This window comes from Schistocerca nitens, chromosome 11 (assembly GCF_023898315.1).
Source record: "Schistocerca nitens isolate TAMUIC-IGC-003100 chromosome 11, iqSchNite1.1, whole genome shotgun sequence".
Taxonomy (NCBI): domain Eukaryota; kingdom Metazoa; phylum Arthropoda; class Insecta; order Orthoptera; family Acrididae; genus Schistocerca; species Schistocerca nitens.
The window spans coordinates 112092181-112114227 of record NC_064624.1 but is presented as its reverse complement, the minus strand read 5'-3'; the positions used below and the strand labels follow the sequence as shown (position 1 = coordinate 112114227).

Here is a 22047-nt window from a genome sequence, read left to right as displayed (position 1 = left end):
GTTACTCAAGTGCCAGCTCGCTGCTAATGATTGTGCAACACACTCGAAACAAGTGGGTGTCTCTCAAATAATGTTTGCAGCCTCGGCCTAACAGGCGACCACCTCAACTGGGGTGTCTGCCAGTGTCTGGTACACTGAACAACTCGTCTCCCTCCCGTAGGAGGCACGCAACACCTCTAAAACAGTGCCCATCCCACAGCACTTTGAACACCGTCTCTGAACGCCAGTGCATATAAGACCTTCATATATGTGCGACACGTGCCTCATATAAAAAAGTGTTCCTTCTTATCTTCTATAAACGCTCTAAACTTCTGTACACGTAGTTTTTTTTTCAGACCTAGTCTAAGGCTTGTTTTAAAAATGGCGAATGGTTTCTGCAACTTAACGGCTTCAGACAAGCTAATGTTTAGTCAATACTGTAACTGGTGTAGTGTTCTACATTTCTCATCTATGATCCTGGCATGATACTGTTCGTATTTACTAATTTTCTTTGACGAACAATATTTCGATTTGTAACAGAACAGTTAATTGTATGAGGTACACTGTTAATATTATCCTTTGAAGTGTCAATACTATGAACTGTAGTAGGACTGAGGAAACACTGTAGTTTCAGCTATCAAACCTGTCTGGTAATCAACTCTATTTGTTCGAATCACTATATTCTTTAAATTTATTATTTTGCTCTCGTTGCTGGACTTTATCTCTTACTCGATCATCTATCTATCGTTGTACCAGACATGAAACGAGCTGTAATCGTCCATTCATTTCTTTCTTTGTAACTGTCTGATAGCTTCTTGTTCGGTAGGGGGTAACTCCACTTAAATGAGAGGAAGGGGGGACAGTGGGCTTGTGCTCCCTCAGCGGAATAATTATTTATGCCTGCCGTTGTCACTCTTGACCGCTTGAGGCAATCGAACTTGCAGGGTTCTAATTGGTAGTAAACCGACTAATTAAAAAACTAAGGTGGTCGAAAAGGGTTACAACACATAAAGAAGTAAGTTATCATAAGAATATGCGTATATTAGAACCAGGGACTGTAATACTGCGAAGAACGGTCTTTACAAAATTTCGGCTGCAGCCGATAATTTACTGCAGACACTCATAAGAATAATAGTGGCACATAAACGGAAATACGCATTGTTAGCAAGTTACTAAACAAGCAGACTCTTACCCCATCTGTTTCTAGACTCAGCTGCACTCGGCAGCAAGTCTATAAGTATGACTGAAACTGTTATGGACACCGAGAACAAACGTGTGAGCTGTAGTTGATGTTTCTATTCCACGCGAGTAGCGACAAGATATTAAAGAATGAGCAGCGACAAGAGCTTACAGAGTTGTGGACAACTAGCCGTTTGTCTGGAAGCTAACTTTAAGCCCGACATTGAAGATATCTTAAGGGGAAAGTTGTCGTGATAATCCAGAGAGATCGGAGAGATCGTGGCAGTTCGGTCGAGATAGGGAGGGGGGAGGGGGGGGGGGAGAGAGAGAAAGAAGAAACGGGTGCGAATCTCTTCTGAGCACGTGGCGATGTTGGAGATGGCTTGCGACATCCAGCAGGCTGCTACAACGGCCCTGTCTGAAAGAGTTGCCCTCGCCACTATTAAAACCGTGGTGCTTTACTGTCGCCTGTTTTACGCATCACTGTCCAGCAGAACTAGATGCTTGCCCACAACAGACCAACGTATCAGGAACTGAGTCCTGATTTGCTGTCGCTGCCATTGTGTAAAATCAACTAAATCGCAAATCCAAGGCTACAGATGTCACAAATACTTCCTGTGTGACGACTATCTGACCCAGTATCGCAGAACCACCTGGCCTATCCCAATTACAAACAAGACCAGTCCAAGTTGCAAATTTTTATTTTTTATTGATTCGATGATTTGTTTCGGACCGAGACCCATTTTCAAATCACCATAACATAGTCGAAAATGGCATTTCCGAAGATGTCAAAAACGTGCAATGAACATTTACAGTGCATACAGATAACTCATCGAATGAACAAAACCTCGGAACGGTTTTTCGTTCACTGATTACCAGAAGTTGCTGACCCAAACTACAGCAGCATACTGGAAGTTCGTAAAACCAACCATGTTAACTATGCCAAATGTACAATCCTTGCACAACTGCATCATCTACACAGCCTCAACTCGAATGATCTAATAAATATAAACGCATTATTCACGACACTAAACTTACATTCCGCATCCCAACAACTACATGCACTGCACCCTCACCATCAAAGATATTGAGTTCAGATCCACGGTTTTCTACACCATCAGTCGAGCTCACCGTCATCATCCCAACAGTTTTTTGTGTCGCATCCCTAACATGAAAGACATCCAGTTTAGAACCACTGTTTCCCACAACATTCACTCTCCTTCAACTCTCGTCCAACAGATGACGATAACAGCCACAGTCACCTTCCATTTTAACATCCAAGTCACCTGTTCCAAAAAGCAATCCAACTTTATCTTCAGCCACACCAAAACATCAGCTTAAAACCTATACCTAACCTTGTTTCGCCACATAAAACAGCAAGACAAAGCAGCAGCATAGCATTCCATCCACATGTCTGTTCCCTCAGCTCCAACGAGATCTTCATCACTCACATGTTATCTCAATGCTACAACAATACTTTAATGAAAATTGTTACAGTCTCGTAACACAGTCCCAGTCACTATACACTCTACAAAGCACAGGTAATTTCTACAACATAGAATCAGATGGTACTGCCAATGGGTGCTTGTGAGATATCATGATACCAGCACCTCATTCTGCAGATCAGAAACCCTGGGATTGGTGATACACATGAACAAAAACACTGCCACATTTTCCATAAACTGAACAATCTATTGAAAAAGGGTTCATTCTCCTCTCATCCATAACAACCACACGTTACCAAACAACCTCAACAAGCCAGACTCAGTGCTTCATATCTTATAGATATACTCACTGTATCTAATGACTGCTCGACAATTCGGTACATACAATTTAACACAAATACGACCACCATATCTCTTTGTCCCTGTTTAAAATTCCTGTATATAACACCACAAAACGAATTAAATATAGCATTTACAACACAAGACTATAAAGTCACACATTTTGTGAGTGTGTGGGTTGGTGCTATTCTGTCATTCTGCGCAACAGATTAATCTGAGATGTACCCTTTACCCTTTGGCCCCTGCAAGATGCAATTTCCACCCCCACACTACTACAGAAGTCAGACGGACACTCCTAACGTTCTAAAGAGAAATGCCTGAAATACTTTCGGCAATAAATACCTTCTGGAGTCGTCCACTGTAAGGAAATGACACAAAAATTCACAAAATGTCTTACGTAACTAGTGGGATACTTGGGTACTGGAGTAGTGCTAGTTAGTGTAAGAAAAACATGAAAGCAACGAAAATTATTACTTATTTTGCAAAAATTCTGAGAAATCACAATAGCATTTTTAGTTATGAATTGAACACGTTATTTGCGGGTTCTTTTCAGAATGTGAAGTTACCTCTTAAGGATAGGCTTCGCTAATGAAATTTCTATACAAAGTTTAAGATTGTTATTGACTTGGCAGAATGGATGAGAGCTGCACCTACTAGACTTGAATAATTATCGGTTAGAATGTTGCTAGGTACAGTGGAGGCTGTCACGTGTGATATGCAGTGAAGGGTACTGTTGTGGAGGAAATGTGGGGGTCAAAGAGCTGTGGCTGTGATGACTGCTGTCTGCGCCGCTCGCTGCCGACAAATAAGATAACTCTCGTTCTATCTGGATTGACCTTCGCCAATCAAACTCTCCCTACGCCTTGATGAAGTCAAGGACTCCTATTCGCCCCTAGTCTATTGGCGTGCGACAGAGGTGCTCTCCCAGTGAAGTACTGAGGAGAGACTTGTTCCTCGCTCTTTGAGTACACGTACGAGCGCGCACGCTCTCGTTACGTGTTCTCGCTCCAAGAGCGACAACGGAACGGCCCCTCTGCACGCCAGACGTGAAGGGGTATATCTTTCGGTCTCTTCCATTACTCATTCAGCTCAAGGCGTCAGAAATATCGTCTGCCAATCAGCATTGCTCTTCTAAAACGGGAGAATGACGTTTCGCTTAAGGTGACCAATCCGGAAATCTGTAGTATCGGTGTTTGGCGTTTGCTGTCTCCCTGTGAAAATCTCTGAAACTGCATACTATGTGTAAAGAATGTGTAGGCTAACCGCTCCCACACAATGTAGCGGAATTTGCTTTTAAGCCAAACACAGTGTCGTCCTTTCACTCGGGCTAACGCTGTCTGCTCTACAGGCGGTCACTGGCCGACGTAGATAGCTTGGGACCGGCCTCCTGGGGTGCAGTTGCCTCTCTCCAGCTAGAAGCTCCTGTGACCTTCGAGTCTGGAATGTATGTGTGTACGCCACCCTCGAGTATTTCAACCACGGTGTGCACTTGCGATTTATTAGTTATCTGCATATCGTTTACATGAATTCATACAATACTTACTTTATCTTTTCGAGTTTGGGCTCGAATGAAGCGTCTTGATATGCAGAATATGATTGTGAGGGCGGAATATGTAAGCAATGAAGGAGACCACGACGTCTTACAATTTCAGGAAATTCTTATGAGAGGCTGCTCATGACTCCATTACTTTCGACCTCAATAAAAAAAAAAAAATAAAATAAAATAAAAAACATCTTATTTCCTACTAGCTCTAGTCAAGTTGTGTGATATCATACAGTATGCAAGTTTATATCCCACGGCTCACCTATGATTTAAGGGTAGTGTCTTTGTATACTAATCAAAACGTCATGGGACCCAGGTTCAAACCTCGCTACTGCTTAAATTTAGAATAAAAATCATCAGTAATGATGGATGGGCGGATAGAGCTTCAAGGCACTTTCTTCCCCTGCTCCTAAAACCGTGAAGAGTCAGCAGTGCTCAAAGGCATGAGAATGCAGAAGGTAATGGGAACCACTGGTGTCTGTCCACAGGACATGTGGCCTATAATTGAAAAGTGGTATGATGACTCCTCCATTGGCGAAATATTCCGCAATAGTCGCACATTCGGATCTCTGGGAGGAAACTGGCAAGTGCCAGGTGTCCCAATGAATTATGTTTACTGTATAGCTCCTTGTCTGGCACACCATGCTTCTTTTGTCACTGTAAACCTTACTCAACAGCATATCTCCACCTGCCTCGATAACTTCACCTCTTGGTGTAGCCTCTGCTACATCAAAATCACTTATGTTAAAAACCCAAGGAATTACTACAATAAACACCACCAATCATTTCTCTCACCCTAACTTCCACCATGGCACACATAAACATGACTGTGTGGTGGTACTCTCTTCAAAGGTAAAGTGATTCGAATCCAGGTGATGGAAGAAATTTGCATTGCTGGTATTTCCCCAGTAATGGGAGGGGGAATTGAAGCATAAAGTTTCTCATCACCAGACCTCGTGTCAGTGTTCTACATTACATTACCTCTCCTCAATGTATCATGATACACTGATGCCTGTGACACTGTTGAAGGTGACACATGTGGTGTCGACGATAATCGCCTGCAGCAAATCGTCAATCGACCGCCGGAGAGATGCTGTACACCTAAGCAGCATCGCCACCGCCTATGAGAAAGAAGTAGTAAGCCACTCCTCCTGTAGCTTCGAGGCGCCACACACGACAAGTATTTCCAGCTCTGCCAGTGCCTGGTACGAGTTCTGCCAGAGTCCAGCCTGAGTTCTGTTCTGTCTACGAGGGTATCAACGGTTCCATGACGACTGCAGAGAAGCGACGAATTTCTGCCTTCAGAGTGCAGTGTCGGCGTAACGTCACTCAGTCAAGCCTAGGCCAAGCATGCACGTACAGAGAGTCGAGGGCCAACAACAGACACATATTTGGCACAGTTGTAGTAAACGTCCAGTGCTCATCATCTGCAGACTTGCACTGTGATGCCGCTCAGTGTTTTCAGCAGCTCCTGTGTATTTGGACCCCAATTAATACCACACGTGCTCACGCAGCCACAGCCACGAGGAGCCAAAGATACGTGTATTGCTTTCCAAACAATAAGGCGTTCTGATCATTGACTGTTTCATTTATCTACTTGTAAATTTATTAAAAGCATGACACAACAACATGTGTGTCAGATGTGGATGTTAAGCTCTTAACGCATCCATTACAGTCATGTACACTCAACAGATAACTCCGAGTCACAGTTCTCTCACAATGCAAGGACAGTGCCCAATTACATGGAGGAAGATAAGCGCTTGCAGTAAGGCGGTGGACCTGCTGCTCCATTCCTCTCTGCTGACATGGGCAGAGGACTCTCACTTTCTCATATCTGGGAATAATCACGCATCCTCAGGTTACAACAAACTCAAATTAAGAAGACAGGAAACTCGACAATGTGGGGACTCCATCATTCAGCCATCATCTGTACTTGGGTAAAACCCACTGAACGAGGCGCTGCTGTGGTAAGCTGTTGGCTCCAAACTTGATTTTCGAGCATATTTAGTTTCTCTTCGATGTCCCTACACAGCTTATGGTGAATGACAGGATGGTGAATGGATGGACCCAGTTGTCCTGCTTCCCCGTTCTTCCCAATTCTGGGTTATGCTCTAATAGCTGTTTCACCAACAGGACGTTAACCCCTGATCTTGTTTCTTCCTTCGTCTTTCCAAATGCCTTAGTGTTACTTTCGCCAATATAGCTTGGATCTCAGCACTCTCAAAAATTTACCATTCCTTACAGTCTTAGAACACCTTGCACTCTGTATCATATTTGCCGTCTCAGACGCAACCTCTGCCAGCTGATTACATTGCCCTCTCTTCTGAAGTTCCTCAGACTTTGTCACAAATTGTAAACGTTCCATAAACGTCGGGAACAAAAGCAATATTTCTCGCCTATCCTCTGGATACCTAGGCTTCTGGTGCGCCTATACCAACATGTCATATCTACCCTCCAATTGCCACCCTTCTGCATCCTATTCGAGCGGAACTTCAGCCGGCTGGTTCTTCCTGTTCCAGAATAGTATGTAGACACTTACTCCTCCAACCAGCTATAATCCTAGCGTCTACGCCTCTTCAATATGTAGATGATCCCGCTTCCAGCCTCCTGACCACTGCCATCCCTCCCTCACGCCTCCCTCTACCCACACCAACTTGTCAATCATACTTCCCAGCCCACTCCAACACCTTGAATACATACACCCTTTCTGGCCGGCACCTGCATCATACCGTATTACCCTCGTAGTAGTTATTGGGAACTGACTGCCAGTGACTTGCCAGAAGCACGAGCCTTATCTTCACCATAGCACCATCATCAGCTTCAATGTACATGTGTTTATGTAGAGACGCTATGGCTTTTATTTTTTTGAAACCTATCATTTTATTCATTCTTCCATAAAAGCTATAGTGACCTAACTTCGATAGGCTGAAGAGCAGCAAAGTGTCCGAAGCTTGCGCACCACACGATAATGTGGTGAGAGTGGAGTGAATAACAAAGAAAATGGAGTGTTTACGACAAAGTCGTGCATTGGGCCTTTCACGGAATGTGCCTGTGTATAAGAATCTTTCAGAACTTATTCGTCTTACTGGGTATACATTTGCGCTCAACACGCCAATGAACTATATACATTGGATGGTGTGTAGCATATCAGTATCATTCTCCTTTGATTTGTACTCTGAACAGGAATAGTGCTCGAGGACAACGACCATCAGGACTTCTCAGAATGCAGTAGGTAAAGCCGTCATCAAGCTGAGGCCTGGTTTGGTCACCACAGTGCTTCGCGAGCCACTGTCCTACTGCAGGTTGTGGTCACTCGCCGTCTTCCTACTTCTGAACTAACTTACCCAGTTAATAATTGTGGGACACAGTTAATTATTGGGTCCCCGAACAATTATACAGTTCCAACATTTTCGATTTCCATAAATCAATGTCAGAGGTGAAAGAAGAGATAAGTGACAGAAGGAATCTCGGGAGCAATGCCTGTCTCCCAAATCTCTGGAGCTGTAATCCCACATTCATCCACTCAGCAGCTGAGGCATGTATGTCCCAATTGCATTTATTGCTACATTATTATCATTACACTAGGTGCGAGTGAGACGAAGTAATTACATTTTTCTGCGTGTTTTTGAATGTATGCAAACAGAGTATTAACAGTAAATCGTTCATTGTGGTAAAGGAACTCCCAAAATCGTCAGTTGATGTATTTTGTTGTGCTTTTTCTCGACAATCTCGTGCTAACGAAACAAACTGGTGACAAATATGCTCCATCACTTTTTTTTACGCTGCGTGATGGGGTCACTAACTTCACGGAGGAAAGTGAAATATCACAAAGACGAGAATTCAGCCTGCATCCTATTTCTTTGTACAGGACGCCTATGGAGTTATATTCAGAAGAGTATATTCTATATGGAGGTAGTTAGATATAAAAAAAAATACGTATCCAACGGATCAGTGTATGGACGATCACACCTTCCTCAGATATCTATGTGTCTCGCTGTCCCCCTCGCTTTATTGCGGATCGTTCTAGTAATTCTGCTTAGAAAGACTTCTTCAACACTTGTGTCAATTTTCCATTAATCTTTCAACGTTGAGCCACATGAGGCTTTATTATTCTTCATATTCAGTTATTTGCGTGGTAAGATCAAAAGTTTGTCATGACGATTTCAAAAGGTTGTTGAGGTGGTAATGTTGGGATTTCGTGGTAACCACTTTAATGTGGCTTTAAATGCTGCAGAACCAAATAGAATCCGAGAATAAGTTGTTCATTAAGAAACCCACACATCTGAACAACAAAACGAGACTCAAGCTCCTTCCTTCTACAACCACAGAAGATCCGTGATTGCCTTGTCATGGAGCTGAGATACTGAAAACTTCTGTTGTACAGAGAAATGGAAGTTCCCATTCATGTAAGCTTCAAAAGAATGAGGTCCTAACAGGTATTCTGATCACACAATGGCCCACATAAGGTGAGGTAGGTTCCTTTCCAACTCTTGGTAATATGGGTACTTTCCTTAGACAAGAAAACAATTTTTTCCTGATCAAACAGTGGTATATGGCACATTTATACGTAAACAACACTCTTGAGCGAGACATGGCAGAAGTCACCACAACAAAGTACGGTAGGTTACAAATCGTTGCTCCACACTACTGTCAGATAATTCAGTAACAAACATGGGCCTAAATCCTTTCGTATTCATATTTTTTCAATGTGTTCGTGCATTTTTGAACAAGATGCTTGAAGTCGAACTGCTCTTTTGCAAATGGTTTTCATTGGAAACTGCTCATCTGATTAAGAGTGGGTGACACACGTTTCCTGTCACTTTTTATTGCTTCCAATACGTGGCCTGTCTTTGAGACAGCCTGAAAATACAGGACATTTATCTCAATCAGGCATGGCTACTTTACGAGGGGGACTGAGGCAAATTGTCTCATCATGCGTTACATAGTTTTTCCTATCTGCGGACGTTCATGAACCCACGAATCCTCCACTAATCCCTCCTTTACAAGATGGATTCGGAACTCAAAGACTGCAGTGCTGAAACAAAAATATAATTCTGATAACGTTGTTTTTTTCCATGCAGGACTATCAATAAAACCTATTTACTTCCTTATTTTTACTATGTCAAGAGCGATGCAGGGACTTCTTGGGCACCCTGTAGATGAAATAGACGTGCATAGTAACAATGATACCTGTCTTTGTTAATACTCTTACTTTGTGTTGACATGCCGCCTTACATAGTTCTGGGTAACTGAACCTGGATAATGTGGGTAAACGACGCCCAGGCTCGTCATCCAGAGAAGACTTTGGATTCAGCTGCCTGCAGTGTACGGCCACCACCTACTTGCTGTCGTTTTCTTGCAGACGAGAAGTGGCAGCTGGAGGACAGAAGCCACGCTACGCTCTCCGTGGGCACTGACTGCGTGCAGCTGTTGGTGAACGCCCTGGACCACCCCACGTGTCCGCTGGAAGACCTGCCACTGGAAGCCGTGAAGCAGCGCGAGCAGTGCCGCGAGCAGCTGTGGGACGACGTGGTGCAGAGGTCGCCCCACATACCCGTCACCAGCTACCTGGCGTACACGCAGAGGGCAAACGTCAACCTCTGTCTGCTGGCCTGGATGGCTGTCAACTCGTACGGCATTTGTCACGACGTCCCGTTTAGTATGGTACAGTCCGTGCACGATGCTCGCTGCTATTTCGATAGTCCTGATGATCAGTCATGTCTGCAGTCGAACGCTACAGAAGCAATCTGCTCTGTTTCCAGAGCTATTCTGTTGCTAAAGTGTCGCGACTTTTCCTCCATTAAGACTTCCCATAATTGTTCGTTCACTACGTTCGGATCTCTATCGGTCTATAGTAGGAGTAGTATACTGGATCAAAAGCTAACAGAAGAAACACTGAACTACAAAAACAGTTTAACCAACGCCACCTTGAAATACAAGGATTTCAAAATTGTCAGCTTGAAGCCTTTAGAAATGTCATTTATACTGATAAATATCATTTTCCGTCTTTCGACTGCCGGAGTATACATGTACCTTCCGCATTTACGCAACTTGCCTGGAAAGATATTCTTGTCCTTTCAGATCACGTGCATAACCCAGATCCTGTGTTCTGAGGTCGTGTATCGTATGGCAGGCGTCCCTGACTTACCTACAGCAGTGCTGGTAGACAGCGCCCTCACACTTCTCAGCTGTATGTGGCTGAACTCATTCTGCTACCAGATGTATGCTTGTGTTCGCCATCTCAGGCTTCCTGACCAGCTACTACCTGCTGAAGTAAGCCAGTTATTCTGTCGTGAGGTGCTGTGTGTGTTTATACCGTGGAGTATAGTATGTGTGGCAGCTGTTGCTTTGGAAAAGACGAGTAAATATTACCTGATCTACAGTCGTATAGTAGTCCTTGCAGGGATTTCAGTGTCTGTGGCATTCAATTTGATTTGTCTCGGACTGCTTGGATACATGTAACTACGTACTCGGTGCTCCATGCGGCAACTCGAAATTGTTGATAACAAGAAATTTGCCTCAAAGAAGGAATGTCTTTTTATGTCAGTTAAGGCCGTTATATTAAGTGGAATAGGAATTATTATTAGAATTGGGTTCCACCAGGCTCAGGGAATAGCGCAGTTAGTGTACTATATGCATCTAGTTACGATGGTGCAAGGACCAGTGCTCTTCGTCTGTTTTGTTTGCAATGGAACGACGCTCCCCATACTGAAGAACAGGATACTTCTTTGGTGGAACCCAACCAACATCCCTGCAGGTCTAGAGCTGTGTTCGGCAGCCGAGAGGAATCTGGCCAGGAGAAACAATGAACAGTCTCCCTTTTCAGAATCCTCGCTGTAGCCTCCTTCAGTATTTTTCGCAAATAACTGTCTCCACACTACACTGCATTAAGCCCAGCAATAAAAATGGACTCTACCTGGTATGGCAATATTAAATGTCATTAAATCTGATATCGTACAGCCAGTACTTCTCTTTCCTAACGTCTCCTTCATTTATAGCTGTGTGCTTATTTGTGAGTGGTAGCCTCTGTCTACCTATTCTAATGCACTGACTCACTAAAACTGTTGGGAAATGCTTCGTGTATACAATAGGCTGCGTCAATCACACGGCCTGTTATATACAAGGAAAACGCAGCACGTTGTCGGAGGAATTCCCGTACGTCAGGGTCATCTACCGTGGCGATGGTGCGTTTCTGGATACATGTTCGTAGGACGTTTTTTCTCCGGTTTCCTTCGAGGATCTGTCTTTGCAGTTTGTCGGTTTTATTAATATATGATGTATGATATTAGTATATAAAATTATGTCTGAAACAAGGTAATTTTCCATATGTGTGTGAAAGATGTACTTTTACATGATTTGTAATTCAGGTACCATGACAAGAGACATTCAGATACTTATAAAATCAAAAGAGAGGGGCCAATGACTGAAGTGGTGTGTGCATGAAAGTGTAAATGGGTTTGTTGAGCTTATTAGTGGTTCGATTACATAGAGTGGCTCAAACAGGTATAGTAATAAAGTAACACATGACTTGTTGTGTGAAATGTGGCTTGAAGTGAATGCAAAGTGTCGAATGGCAGAGTTATGTGAGATTAGCATTATTGGGTTTGTGAGACAAGATGGTGATTTGTTAAGCTAGAGGTTTGTAAGGCTACTATGGCAGATGTTAAAAGTTAATGTTCCATGTGCCACTCTTGAGCAAGGAAGAACATTACTTAAGGGCGTATTTACAGAAACAGTACTGTGGAAGGATAAACTTGTGCCAGTACTGTGAGTCCTGGAGAACATGTGCCATAGTAGCTTCACTAGGAGCACACAGTACGCCGAAATTGTTGTGATTCGTAATCAATAGACGATCTCCCATCTGTTCAAATAAAACCTGAGTGAGCAAAGTAAAGGAGTGTCTGTGTTAATTTAGTATCCAGCACAACTGAAAATCCTGTGATAAATAGTACTACGTGGAGTGCTTTTCGTGAATTGTGAAAGTACAGCAATCTTCGCGCACTTACCAAGCACCCGCAGTGTTAACCGCGATTTTCGTACTGGACGCAGTGGAACCAGAGGGAGGCAGGTGCCGGGTGCAGCCCGCCTGGCCGCAGGGGGGCGCCGGCAGCTCAACACATTCTGTAAAACCGTTTGACGAGGATTTGCAGGCCGTGCGCCTCGATGCTGTCAGCGCAGCGCCAAGCCAACCCTGGCCCGCTTTGCGTGACGTCACAAGAGCGCGTCGCGGCCTTCTCTTTAGGTGGCGGCGGCCAGAGCCGACACGGGGCGCACTGGGGGCGCTTAGCGGCCCACCCACACAAGCGTCCTGCACCACCGGGACACGCGTAAAGTCAGTCCGACACAGTGGTCGCCAGCCGAGCCTCGACCCGCTGGAAAGTATCGAACCTCATCGCTCGAAAGCCAGTAGTTAACGGCCCTCGTGCTACCTACTTACCCCCAGGCGAGATCCCGAGTTCCGACCGCAGTACTGGGAACATTCACAGCCAAGTCCAGGAAATTACTTTCGACTGGCTGTACGAAATACACAGTTCAAACTCAACACGAAGACGGTCACTCAAAAAACATTACTCCCAGATTTGGATAACAAACTGAGATTATCGCTATCCAATCACCCCAGCCAAGTCAGTCATTTGAGTCGGAGGACCACTACCACTTAGCTAACATCACCGAGTTTTCCCTGAGCTACAATTCGCCGTAAACGCCCACACTAATTACTATGCAACATTCGCAGATAACGACAGGAAAGTTCTTAAGCGGTAATGGATGCGCGCAAACGAGAACGCGTTTCGAAACTCGAGAACACTGTGCGTCGCGACACAGAACTCCGCTCCAGAGCGCCCGCGACCCGCCACGTCGGCCACACGGGCGCCGACGGCCAGCTTTCGATTCCCCGAGCTCCGAGCCTCTCTACGAAATCCTTCTACACGTGGGCCTTTCAGCCAATCAGGAGCAGCAGAGGACTGCAAGCCCCACCACTGGCCACTCCCTGCTGCTGCTTACAGCCGCTGCTGTCACGTTCTGGTCTTCAAAAAGGCGAACCAGCGAGCAGATATGGGTGGTCAGGGAATCACCTGTTAAACCCTTTCACTCGTGGTGTATCAAGCATTAACTTCTGCAACCGATATACCTATTAAGGGCTTTCCTCTGATATATCTGGGGACAAGCATTCTCGCAGCCGAAACTGCTTGAACTGTTGTTACATGTACGTAGTTGTTCGACAGCACACGTGTTACTCAGACGATGTCCCCTGCAAAGTGCATCATACGTAACTCGCGCCACTGTCGTCAAATGCAGCACTGTCAGAGCGATTCAGACTTGGGATCAGCAGTCTGCACAACCGCCACACTTTGAGACAGGGACGACCAACTCGCATCTGCCGAGGCTAAAGGCACAGAACTCAACGCTGACTGCGAGCGTTCTCAAGCAGGGCGTGGGGACTATGGATCGTCCTGTTTCCGATATGCAACAACAGTTTTCAGCGCACCAGACTGAAGTAGAGAACTCTGTCTCCAGCAGATCTCCAGAAACGCAACGCTACGCGAACTAGCCGAAAACCCGGACAAGAAACCCGAAGTAAACAGGCAAAGCCGCCACAAACACGATACTCCAATTACAAAAAGTTTACACTCATCCAAATACATCTCACGAAGAACAAGGTTTACAACTGGTTGGGTGCAGATGGAATTAAAGCACATCTAACACAACTTACGGCACTTTAGCAAACCCTACAATAAACTGTAAACTAAGAAGGTGGCAAAGAAACCGCCAAATCGTTGTTACCTGCACTAAAACAGTTGCCTGGGCCACCAAGTCGTTCACAAAAAAATCCGAACAAATTTGCCAACATCACAACACACCCATCAGATATCGAAACCCGAGAGAACAGTTTGAGTTACTTACCGATCTGAAGCAACAGTAACAGAAATCACACCGCACGCCAAACACTAAGCAAAAGAGAAACCACACAGATTCACGCTCGCCTTTGTGATAACCAATTTTGACTGTGATACAACAAACGAAAAAACTGAAGGGGACCTGAAGGTACCGGGAAACTAAATGAAAATTCCCCGCTATTCCTTCCAGTCATCTATAGTTACAAAGAACCAACTAACAAGCTACTTGTTCACCATTTCAGAATGCACTGTGTACCTCACAAGGTTGGACTATTTAAACACTACCTCCTCAATAACAGCAACGTCGATATTGCAACACTTTCCAATAAGCCACGAAAAGCTGCGATATAAATTGAAATGTGAAGAACAGAGTCGAGCACATCGAATTTTTAATTGCAAAATAGACCCGAAACAAGAAGCACCAAAATGCAGGAGCTGCAACACTGATAGCGTTAATAGTGATGAGAGTTGCAAAGAAAGACCGAAACAGCCCATGTCAGCAAACAAAACTGAATACATTAAGCGCATTGATCAAACTATCACGGTCTTTGTCCAAGAATGTCACGAAAACAATCAAACGGAAAACATACTCTGATACTCTTTCACTACAGCCCTTCCCAACATGATATTTGAAAGAAGGGAAATAATAACAGCAGCTTCTAAAAAGCTCCTACTACGTTCTTTGGCGAACACGGATCCACGTCTATATCGCCATATTGATAGAAAAGGAGGCCTATGCCCAACGTAGCCTGAGACACCAGGAAACAAGAATTAACCTTCACATTCAAGCCTAAGAAAGATGTTGCCACTATCTGCATTGTCAACACACTGGGTTTCTGCTCTAAAAACAAACTCCCTAAAGGCATAGTAAGAGAAAAAGAAGTTGGTATTATACTCGCAGCACATACCTCAGGAGCAGGTAGAGAAATCAATCTAGATAACTGTATCTGTCACGCAAACCAGACCATAGTAGAAGCTGAGATAGATGCTTCAGAGTCTTTCATATAAAACAACACAATGATGTATCCTGCCGAGGAACTGCCAACTGATCTCGTGAATTATATACTCCCATTTAGCCCAGCTAAAGGAACAGGAGACTCAGTACTAGATCTGCGATATTTGCTGAAAAATTGAACAAGAAAGATATTAAACCTGTTGTAGCCATTTTGAATCACGCAAGACTCAGAAATGACTCGCCGCCTTTTACCAATCACTATGGCACTTCTATCTTAGAACATATAGTACGTACAACATAGCTACCCAGATTCTGAAGCTATACTGAATTTGGCGACTGCATAGCAAACGAATACCTCACATTTATTATGCTGTGAACCACAAAAACTAGGAAAAAACTTAAAACGATCATAAACTCACGAAATCGGATAGTCGAAAAATTCAGATTGATACGTTTTAACACGAAACCTAACGAATCAACTATTCAAACCACTCCTTATAACATATTGTAATCACCAAATACAAGTGGAAGCAATACATCCTGCTATACCTAAAACTACCCTAAGAAGAAAATAACATAACAAAGAGAAAGACTCCTGACGCAGATAAGAAACAAAATTAAACAGTAGGGAAATTCTATAGACCATACGGCACTAACCAAATGGATATGCTACGATTGGCTTGAACGTTTTCAATGACCTAATAAGAAGAGAAACCCACCAAATCATGCGCGAGGTAATCACAAGAATTAGGTCCCACAATAGCAGTAGTTTTTTGGAAAATAGTTCCAAGGCCATTTGCGAACAGCCATCCTTAATAGCAGATGAGAATGTCATTCATTACTGACGACCTCAAGAAATTTCCTCAAAGTGCTAGAAAAACATTCACGGTCATCCACGGTATCCAAAATCCGATGAAACCGACGAAGAAATAATACTCGAAAATCCGAATGCAACCGCTTAACATCCACTACTTTATAAGATTGACGAATATGAAATGGAAAGAAAGCGGCTCAGAGACTGGGGGCACTGGAAGACAATAAAATAAATCACTCCTTTCACAAGACACCTGCCTCAAACACATCAGACGTTTCTTCATCGCGGCCATGAAACTGAAAATAGTCTCTCTAAAATAGAAGCAAGCTAAAATCAAGATGATTTCCCAGCCCGAAAGACCAAAAAACAACACCAAATCACAGGTTACCGCGCTCTCAGTGACAGGGAGAGCTTCCATTGGTTGTGGCATGCTGGGCTGCTATTTGAAACGTTACTTTTGAACTTCCCATCCCAAAGTGTGCAGTTTACTAAAAACGTTGCTGGAAACAGGTAAGTACAAGCGCTGCTTGGTGATCACCATTCGACAAGTAAGCCAGCCGCAGAGACGCCACGTGGGACAGTCACGTCTCCACTGCTACACACCAACAACACGGCTGACATCGCTAAAGGTCGAGGAACGAAAGAAGAGCCCTGTACACAGATGACACTGCGTACTGTTGTCGCGGCCCGACATGCGGCAGAATTAACGAGCAGGTCAGCCCCTTCACAAACAAGCAGGAACCATCGCTAAGCAAGTCGAGTAGATTAAAATACAGTGGATCCACTAAATCTATCCTTCAGCACCAACCTCTGATCTTCAACTACTCCTACTTTAAATAAATATGTATTCCTCACGTCATCTTCAGAGGTACTCTGACAGTCAGTTATAAACAATGAAGAAATACACCAACTGTAAAATAAGATGTTATAACACAGAGAGATGCTGTTCCGTCCCTCAGTGTGAAGACTGGTTTTAAAAATAGCTCTCCATTCTACTGTATAACTTGGAGGCCTCTTCATCTCCAAGTACATACTGCAGCCCACATCCATCCCAATCTCCTTACTGTATTCACCACCTGGTCTTCCTCTACGATTTTCACCCACACTTCACTTCAAAACTAAATTGGTTACCTGTCGACGTCTCGGAACGTGTCCTAGCAACCGACCCTCCATTTGGTCAAGTTGTGCCTCGCATGTTCCCACGTTTCTCGGTAATCCAAACTTATCTTCCCTGAGGTCAGCGTCTACCAGTTTTTTTCATTCTTCTGTAAAGAATTTGTGTTAGTATTTTACAACGACGAATTATTAAACCGATAGTTCAGTAATTTTCACACCTACCAGTAACTGCTTTCTTTGGAACTGATAACATTACATTCTTCTTAAGGTCTGTGGGTACTTCGCCTGTCTCATACGCCGGGCACAACAGGTGGGAGAGCCCCGCCGTGGCCGGCTCTCCCGAGGTTACCTGTAATCCTGCCAGAAGACTGTTTACTCCCTGGGCCTCGTTTCGACTTAGATATTTCAGAACACTGTCAAATTTGATCTCGTACTGTTACGTCTCCCACCTCATTTACATCCATGACCACTTCCCTATCTGTAATATTACCTTCAGTCAGATATAACTGACATAACTACATTTGCTGAAAACAAAACCTATGTAATGTCATGACAGCAGAAATTATAAATATGATGTAGGTATGCTAATGACTATAGAAACACATAGATCACTACACCATTCAGACAGCAGTTTCTCCTACATAACGTAGCACTTACCTCTGACTTACAAAGTTATCTTACAAATCTCTTCGTATCATACTAGAGATTAGTTCCTAAGCATTTGTCTTAAAGACAACCAATACAATGTAACAGGAAACAAAATGCCTTAACGATCGACAAATAAACGCAGGTGCTGCTTTTTTAAAGGAAGGTTTTAATGCCAAGACTCAGCAGTAAGAATAGCATCGTCCTCCAATCCGCCAGGATTACACGCTGTGTCCAAACCAAATAAGAGCCTCAGATTAAAGATGAACAGCGTCACTACGTCATTAAGCGCATTTCCGTTCAAAGAGTAACATAACACGTTTGGTAAGGCACATTGCTGCTTGTATTAAACTTAAATATTTTCATTTTCACCTCTCCTGTCAACAGTGACTGTAATTTGGATCAGCAACTCAGAAACAGACATTCTTTAACAAAGTCAGTCTGAAGTAGTCGACGAATGATCTTGACATTAATCACGTGTTATTAAGACCTGACTTATCAGGTGCTGCAGATAAGTGATCTTATGTATTTCTAAAACATTAAAACTTAATTACGAAACCTTTTAATTTTCTTGATCGCAAAAACACATTGCTTTACCATTCATTACACGTTTTGGTTGCCAATCAACTATTGATAGCTTGTAAAAGAAACAATAAACAGGGAATTGCCTCAGATTTAACCAAATTTAACAAAGTTACGTAGTATTGCGTGATGATATGCCAATCATGGTAAATACAATGTGGCTATGAATTCTGTAGGCTTGAACGCCATCATCTAATAGCATATCTTGGAACTGTGTAAGTAATTGGAAAGTACCTATTGGGTGAATGTGAATAGTAAACTGTTTTCTGATATTAAACAAATAAGCAAATAGAAATAATGAAAACATACCATGCTGACAAATGAACCAAGTTTTCCATAGACTATTGGTTACACCAACAAAGTTACAGAGTGCAACTGTCAACATATAGTAACAATCGAAACACACTCTTTCGTTAAAAATAAAGGAGCTAGCCCAGCTTAAGAAGCGAAAGTAATTTAAGGAAGAGACAGTCTCTCTAGTTACTTATATCGAAAATGAGTATGAGCAGAAATCAGTAAGTGTAGCTGACTTTTTCGCCCTATCAGCTGTTCTCGACACTGCTTGGTGAGAAGCACTTCTTTAGAAATTCACGATTGTGTCGTAAATTTAAGGACTTACTTAAATACATGCTAAGCAATAGAGCATTTCATATCCATTCTCACAATGACAGATGCAGGGTACTTAAACCAAATGACAGTTTACTTCAAATGTCTGTTCTGAGTCCACTACCACTTTGGTCTGTACATGCACAGCTTACCAAAAGTCTTCAAAAAAATTTATTTATACTGATGACATTTGCTTGGTGGCCCAGAGCCTCAACGTTTGTGATGCTGAAACCTCTTTATCCACTGATATGGAAGTCTTAGATATATATACATCAATAAACAGTGGCTCCACCTAAATCCACAGAAAATAATTGTATCTACATCACATCTATGCAGAAGACAGTCAGAGTGCACACCGGAAGACAGATTCAGAGACCAAGTCTCGTTGTACTGCATTACACCATAATACATAGGAACAGCGCTAGATAGAGCTCTTGACTTACAAGTAGCACCTAAACTCAAAACGAGAAACAACAGTCTTAAAAATTTGGTGGTATCTTATGGGGAGCTAATGCTCGTGTTTTGAGATCCACAGCTCTAACCCTATCATAGGTGCTCTGTTGCTGAAGATTACTGTTTGACCAGGATCAATAGTGCTCATACTAAGAAGATAGATGTCCAACTGAATCAGGTATTATGGAATGTATTCAGAGTACAATCGCTCTAAGACTTCCTGTTCTCAGCATCATCCCACCCCCAGCTCTAAGAAACCAGCTCTCCTAAAGGTCTGGAAGAACATTCTGAAGAATCCTCAGCTGGCCAGTCATCGAGATGCTCCACAGGCAGAACATCAACACTTGAGATCAAGGAAACCCTCATCATGCACAGCAGAAAACCTCGTTGTGTTCTCTTTGATTGTCAACCATTTACGGAAAATTCAGTGGAACCCGTCATCAATAGTCAACAAGCATCTAGTCAAGGACCCATTCATGCAGACATGATTCGATCTCCCCAGACATCAGTAGAGGATCTTGAAATGGATTAGCAAGGGAGAAGGCTGATGTGATTATCTTAAGTATGGGGTAAGTGTTCTTTTTACAGACAATTCAATGTCACTTTCTAAATACTCCAGTTTCAATGGTCTCAGTATTATCATAACAGAAACAGGGTCACATGTTGCAACACGCTTGAGGCAGCTACATGCCCTGCCTGCTGCTGTGACGTCACATGATGATCAAATCTAATGCTAACTCCAGAGATCTCTTTATCCTCAAACGTGCTGATTCGATTATGTGCATGCTTAATTATCAAGATATATAATTACCCAGGGGCTGTCTTCTGGATCCTGAGGTGTATAATTTCATCAAATAATTACAAATGATTTATCAGTTATGCTTCTCCCATGGTCTTGGTCTCTGTATCCTGAAGTGAACTGGACTGTGGATACTGAAATAGTACTTACCGACGACAGTCGTTGCACAGTGTCAATTTCACTATGTCGTCACTGCTTAGAAAGTGTGTTAATTGCCCTGTCGTCGTGCAATATAATTTTTGCATGTTATTGCATGAAGTCTTGGGATTTCGAGGTCATCTATACTGCGGAGAGGTATATAAACCATACAGCTCTATGATATTATCAGTTCATTTCAGAATGCTACTATTTACCAGTACATACATGTTAGCTTATGGTTCAAAGCATGTAAATGTAGGATTAGCATGAGATCTTGAGTGTGAAGTTATAGTAGAAACTGAAGATGTCCGTCGTAATGTAAAACACAATTTACAGATACGAGTTAGGGCGAGCATTGTTAGCCGATGAAGCAAACTGAGATGTTGATGACAACAGACTACGATCCTTTTCAACTTCCTCTTCACATGAACATCTGTAGCAATAAGGCAACCATCATCGACCTGTATAAAAGTGTCGTGAAGTTGTATTGGTTATGCAGTGCACTACGGATTGCAACAGACAAATACGGTGGCAAGTATATGTGAAAGCGTTACTAAACGATGTTGTATGTTATGTAAGTGAATGTTGCATACAAGATGATTTAGAACAATATGTAAACATATGTATGCTTGCAGCACCAAGGGCTGCTACTATAATCTTATAAATATTAAAACTGTAGAGCCTGGTTTACAGACAGAGAACGGAGATACGTCGTTGCTCCTGCTGGATTGAACACAATGCAAGCAGAATTTATAGCATAAAAAACCCAGTTATTTAAAGAATAATACAGAGATATAAGACAGAATGAATATTAACAAATGTGTCAACAATTGTTTTTTTTTATTTTGTTCATGTAAGAAATGTTAATAAACAAAGTTATTTAAAATGTGTATTTGTCTTTCATTCAAAGAGCACCACCGCAAAACAAATATTATGCAAGATATTTACAGATATGATAAATACGTCATACTATTCTGCAAACCCTCAATCATACATACAGCAAATATATTCACTCATTGAGTGAATAGAGCCAGTATGGTACAGTGTCAAAAAATTTCGACGAAATAAACACACATTTAAACAGCTTAAGAAGTGTTCAAGTTACTTGCAAATACCCACATACTTAAAACAGAGATATGAGCAACTGAAGACGGTATTGACTTTGTAAGTGGAGGTCCAATAGTACTACCATCAGGCTTTCTGTTAGGACAATGCTTAGCATTTGATGCTAAAAAGGTTTGCAAATCCTGTCTGCCTATAGATACACACATCAAAATGTATTACATCACATCGGTTCCGAGAGATCCAGAACCTGTACAGAAACCTGGAATAGAATCAAGATAAACATCATTTCCGCCCTTTTTATTGGTCATGAAAACCACACATTGCATATTGTTCCACCATACAGCGAGACCTTCAGAGGTGGTGGTCTAGATTGCTATGCACAACGGTATCTCTAATACGCAGTAGCACGTCCTCTTGCAATGATGCATGCCTGTATTCGTCGCGGCATACTATCCACAAGTTCATCAAGGCACTGTTGGTCCAGATTGTCCCA

General features: G+C 42.8%; 1 protein-coding gene and 1 long non-coding RNA gene across 5 annotated transcripts in view; both read left to right on the top strand.

Annotated features, from left to right (window-relative positions):
- The window catches only part of LOC126212888 (uncharacterized), a 144884-nt gene extending 133440 nt beyond the window's left edge, over nt 1-11444 (top strand). For all 4 annotated transcript variants that reach the window (XM_049940389.1, XM_049940390.1, XM_049940388.1 and 1 more), the window contains one exon: nt 9848-11444. In XM_049940389.1, coding sequence (XP_049796346.1) covers nt 9848-10947 — 1100 coding nt within the window. In that variant the 3' untranslated portion in view covers nt 10948-11444. The remainder of the gene's footprint in view (nt 1-9847) is intronic.
- LOC126212890 (uncharacterized) overlaps nt 1-12379 on the top strand; it is a 474898-nt gene extending 462519 nt beyond the window's left edge. Inside the window, exon 2 of the long non-coding RNA XR_007540958.1 lies at nt 11853-12379. This is a non-coding gene — a long non-coding RNA (uncharacterized LOC126212890). The remainder of the gene's footprint in view (nt 1-11852) is intronic.
- Nucleotides 12380-22047: the final 9668 nt, after the last annotated feature.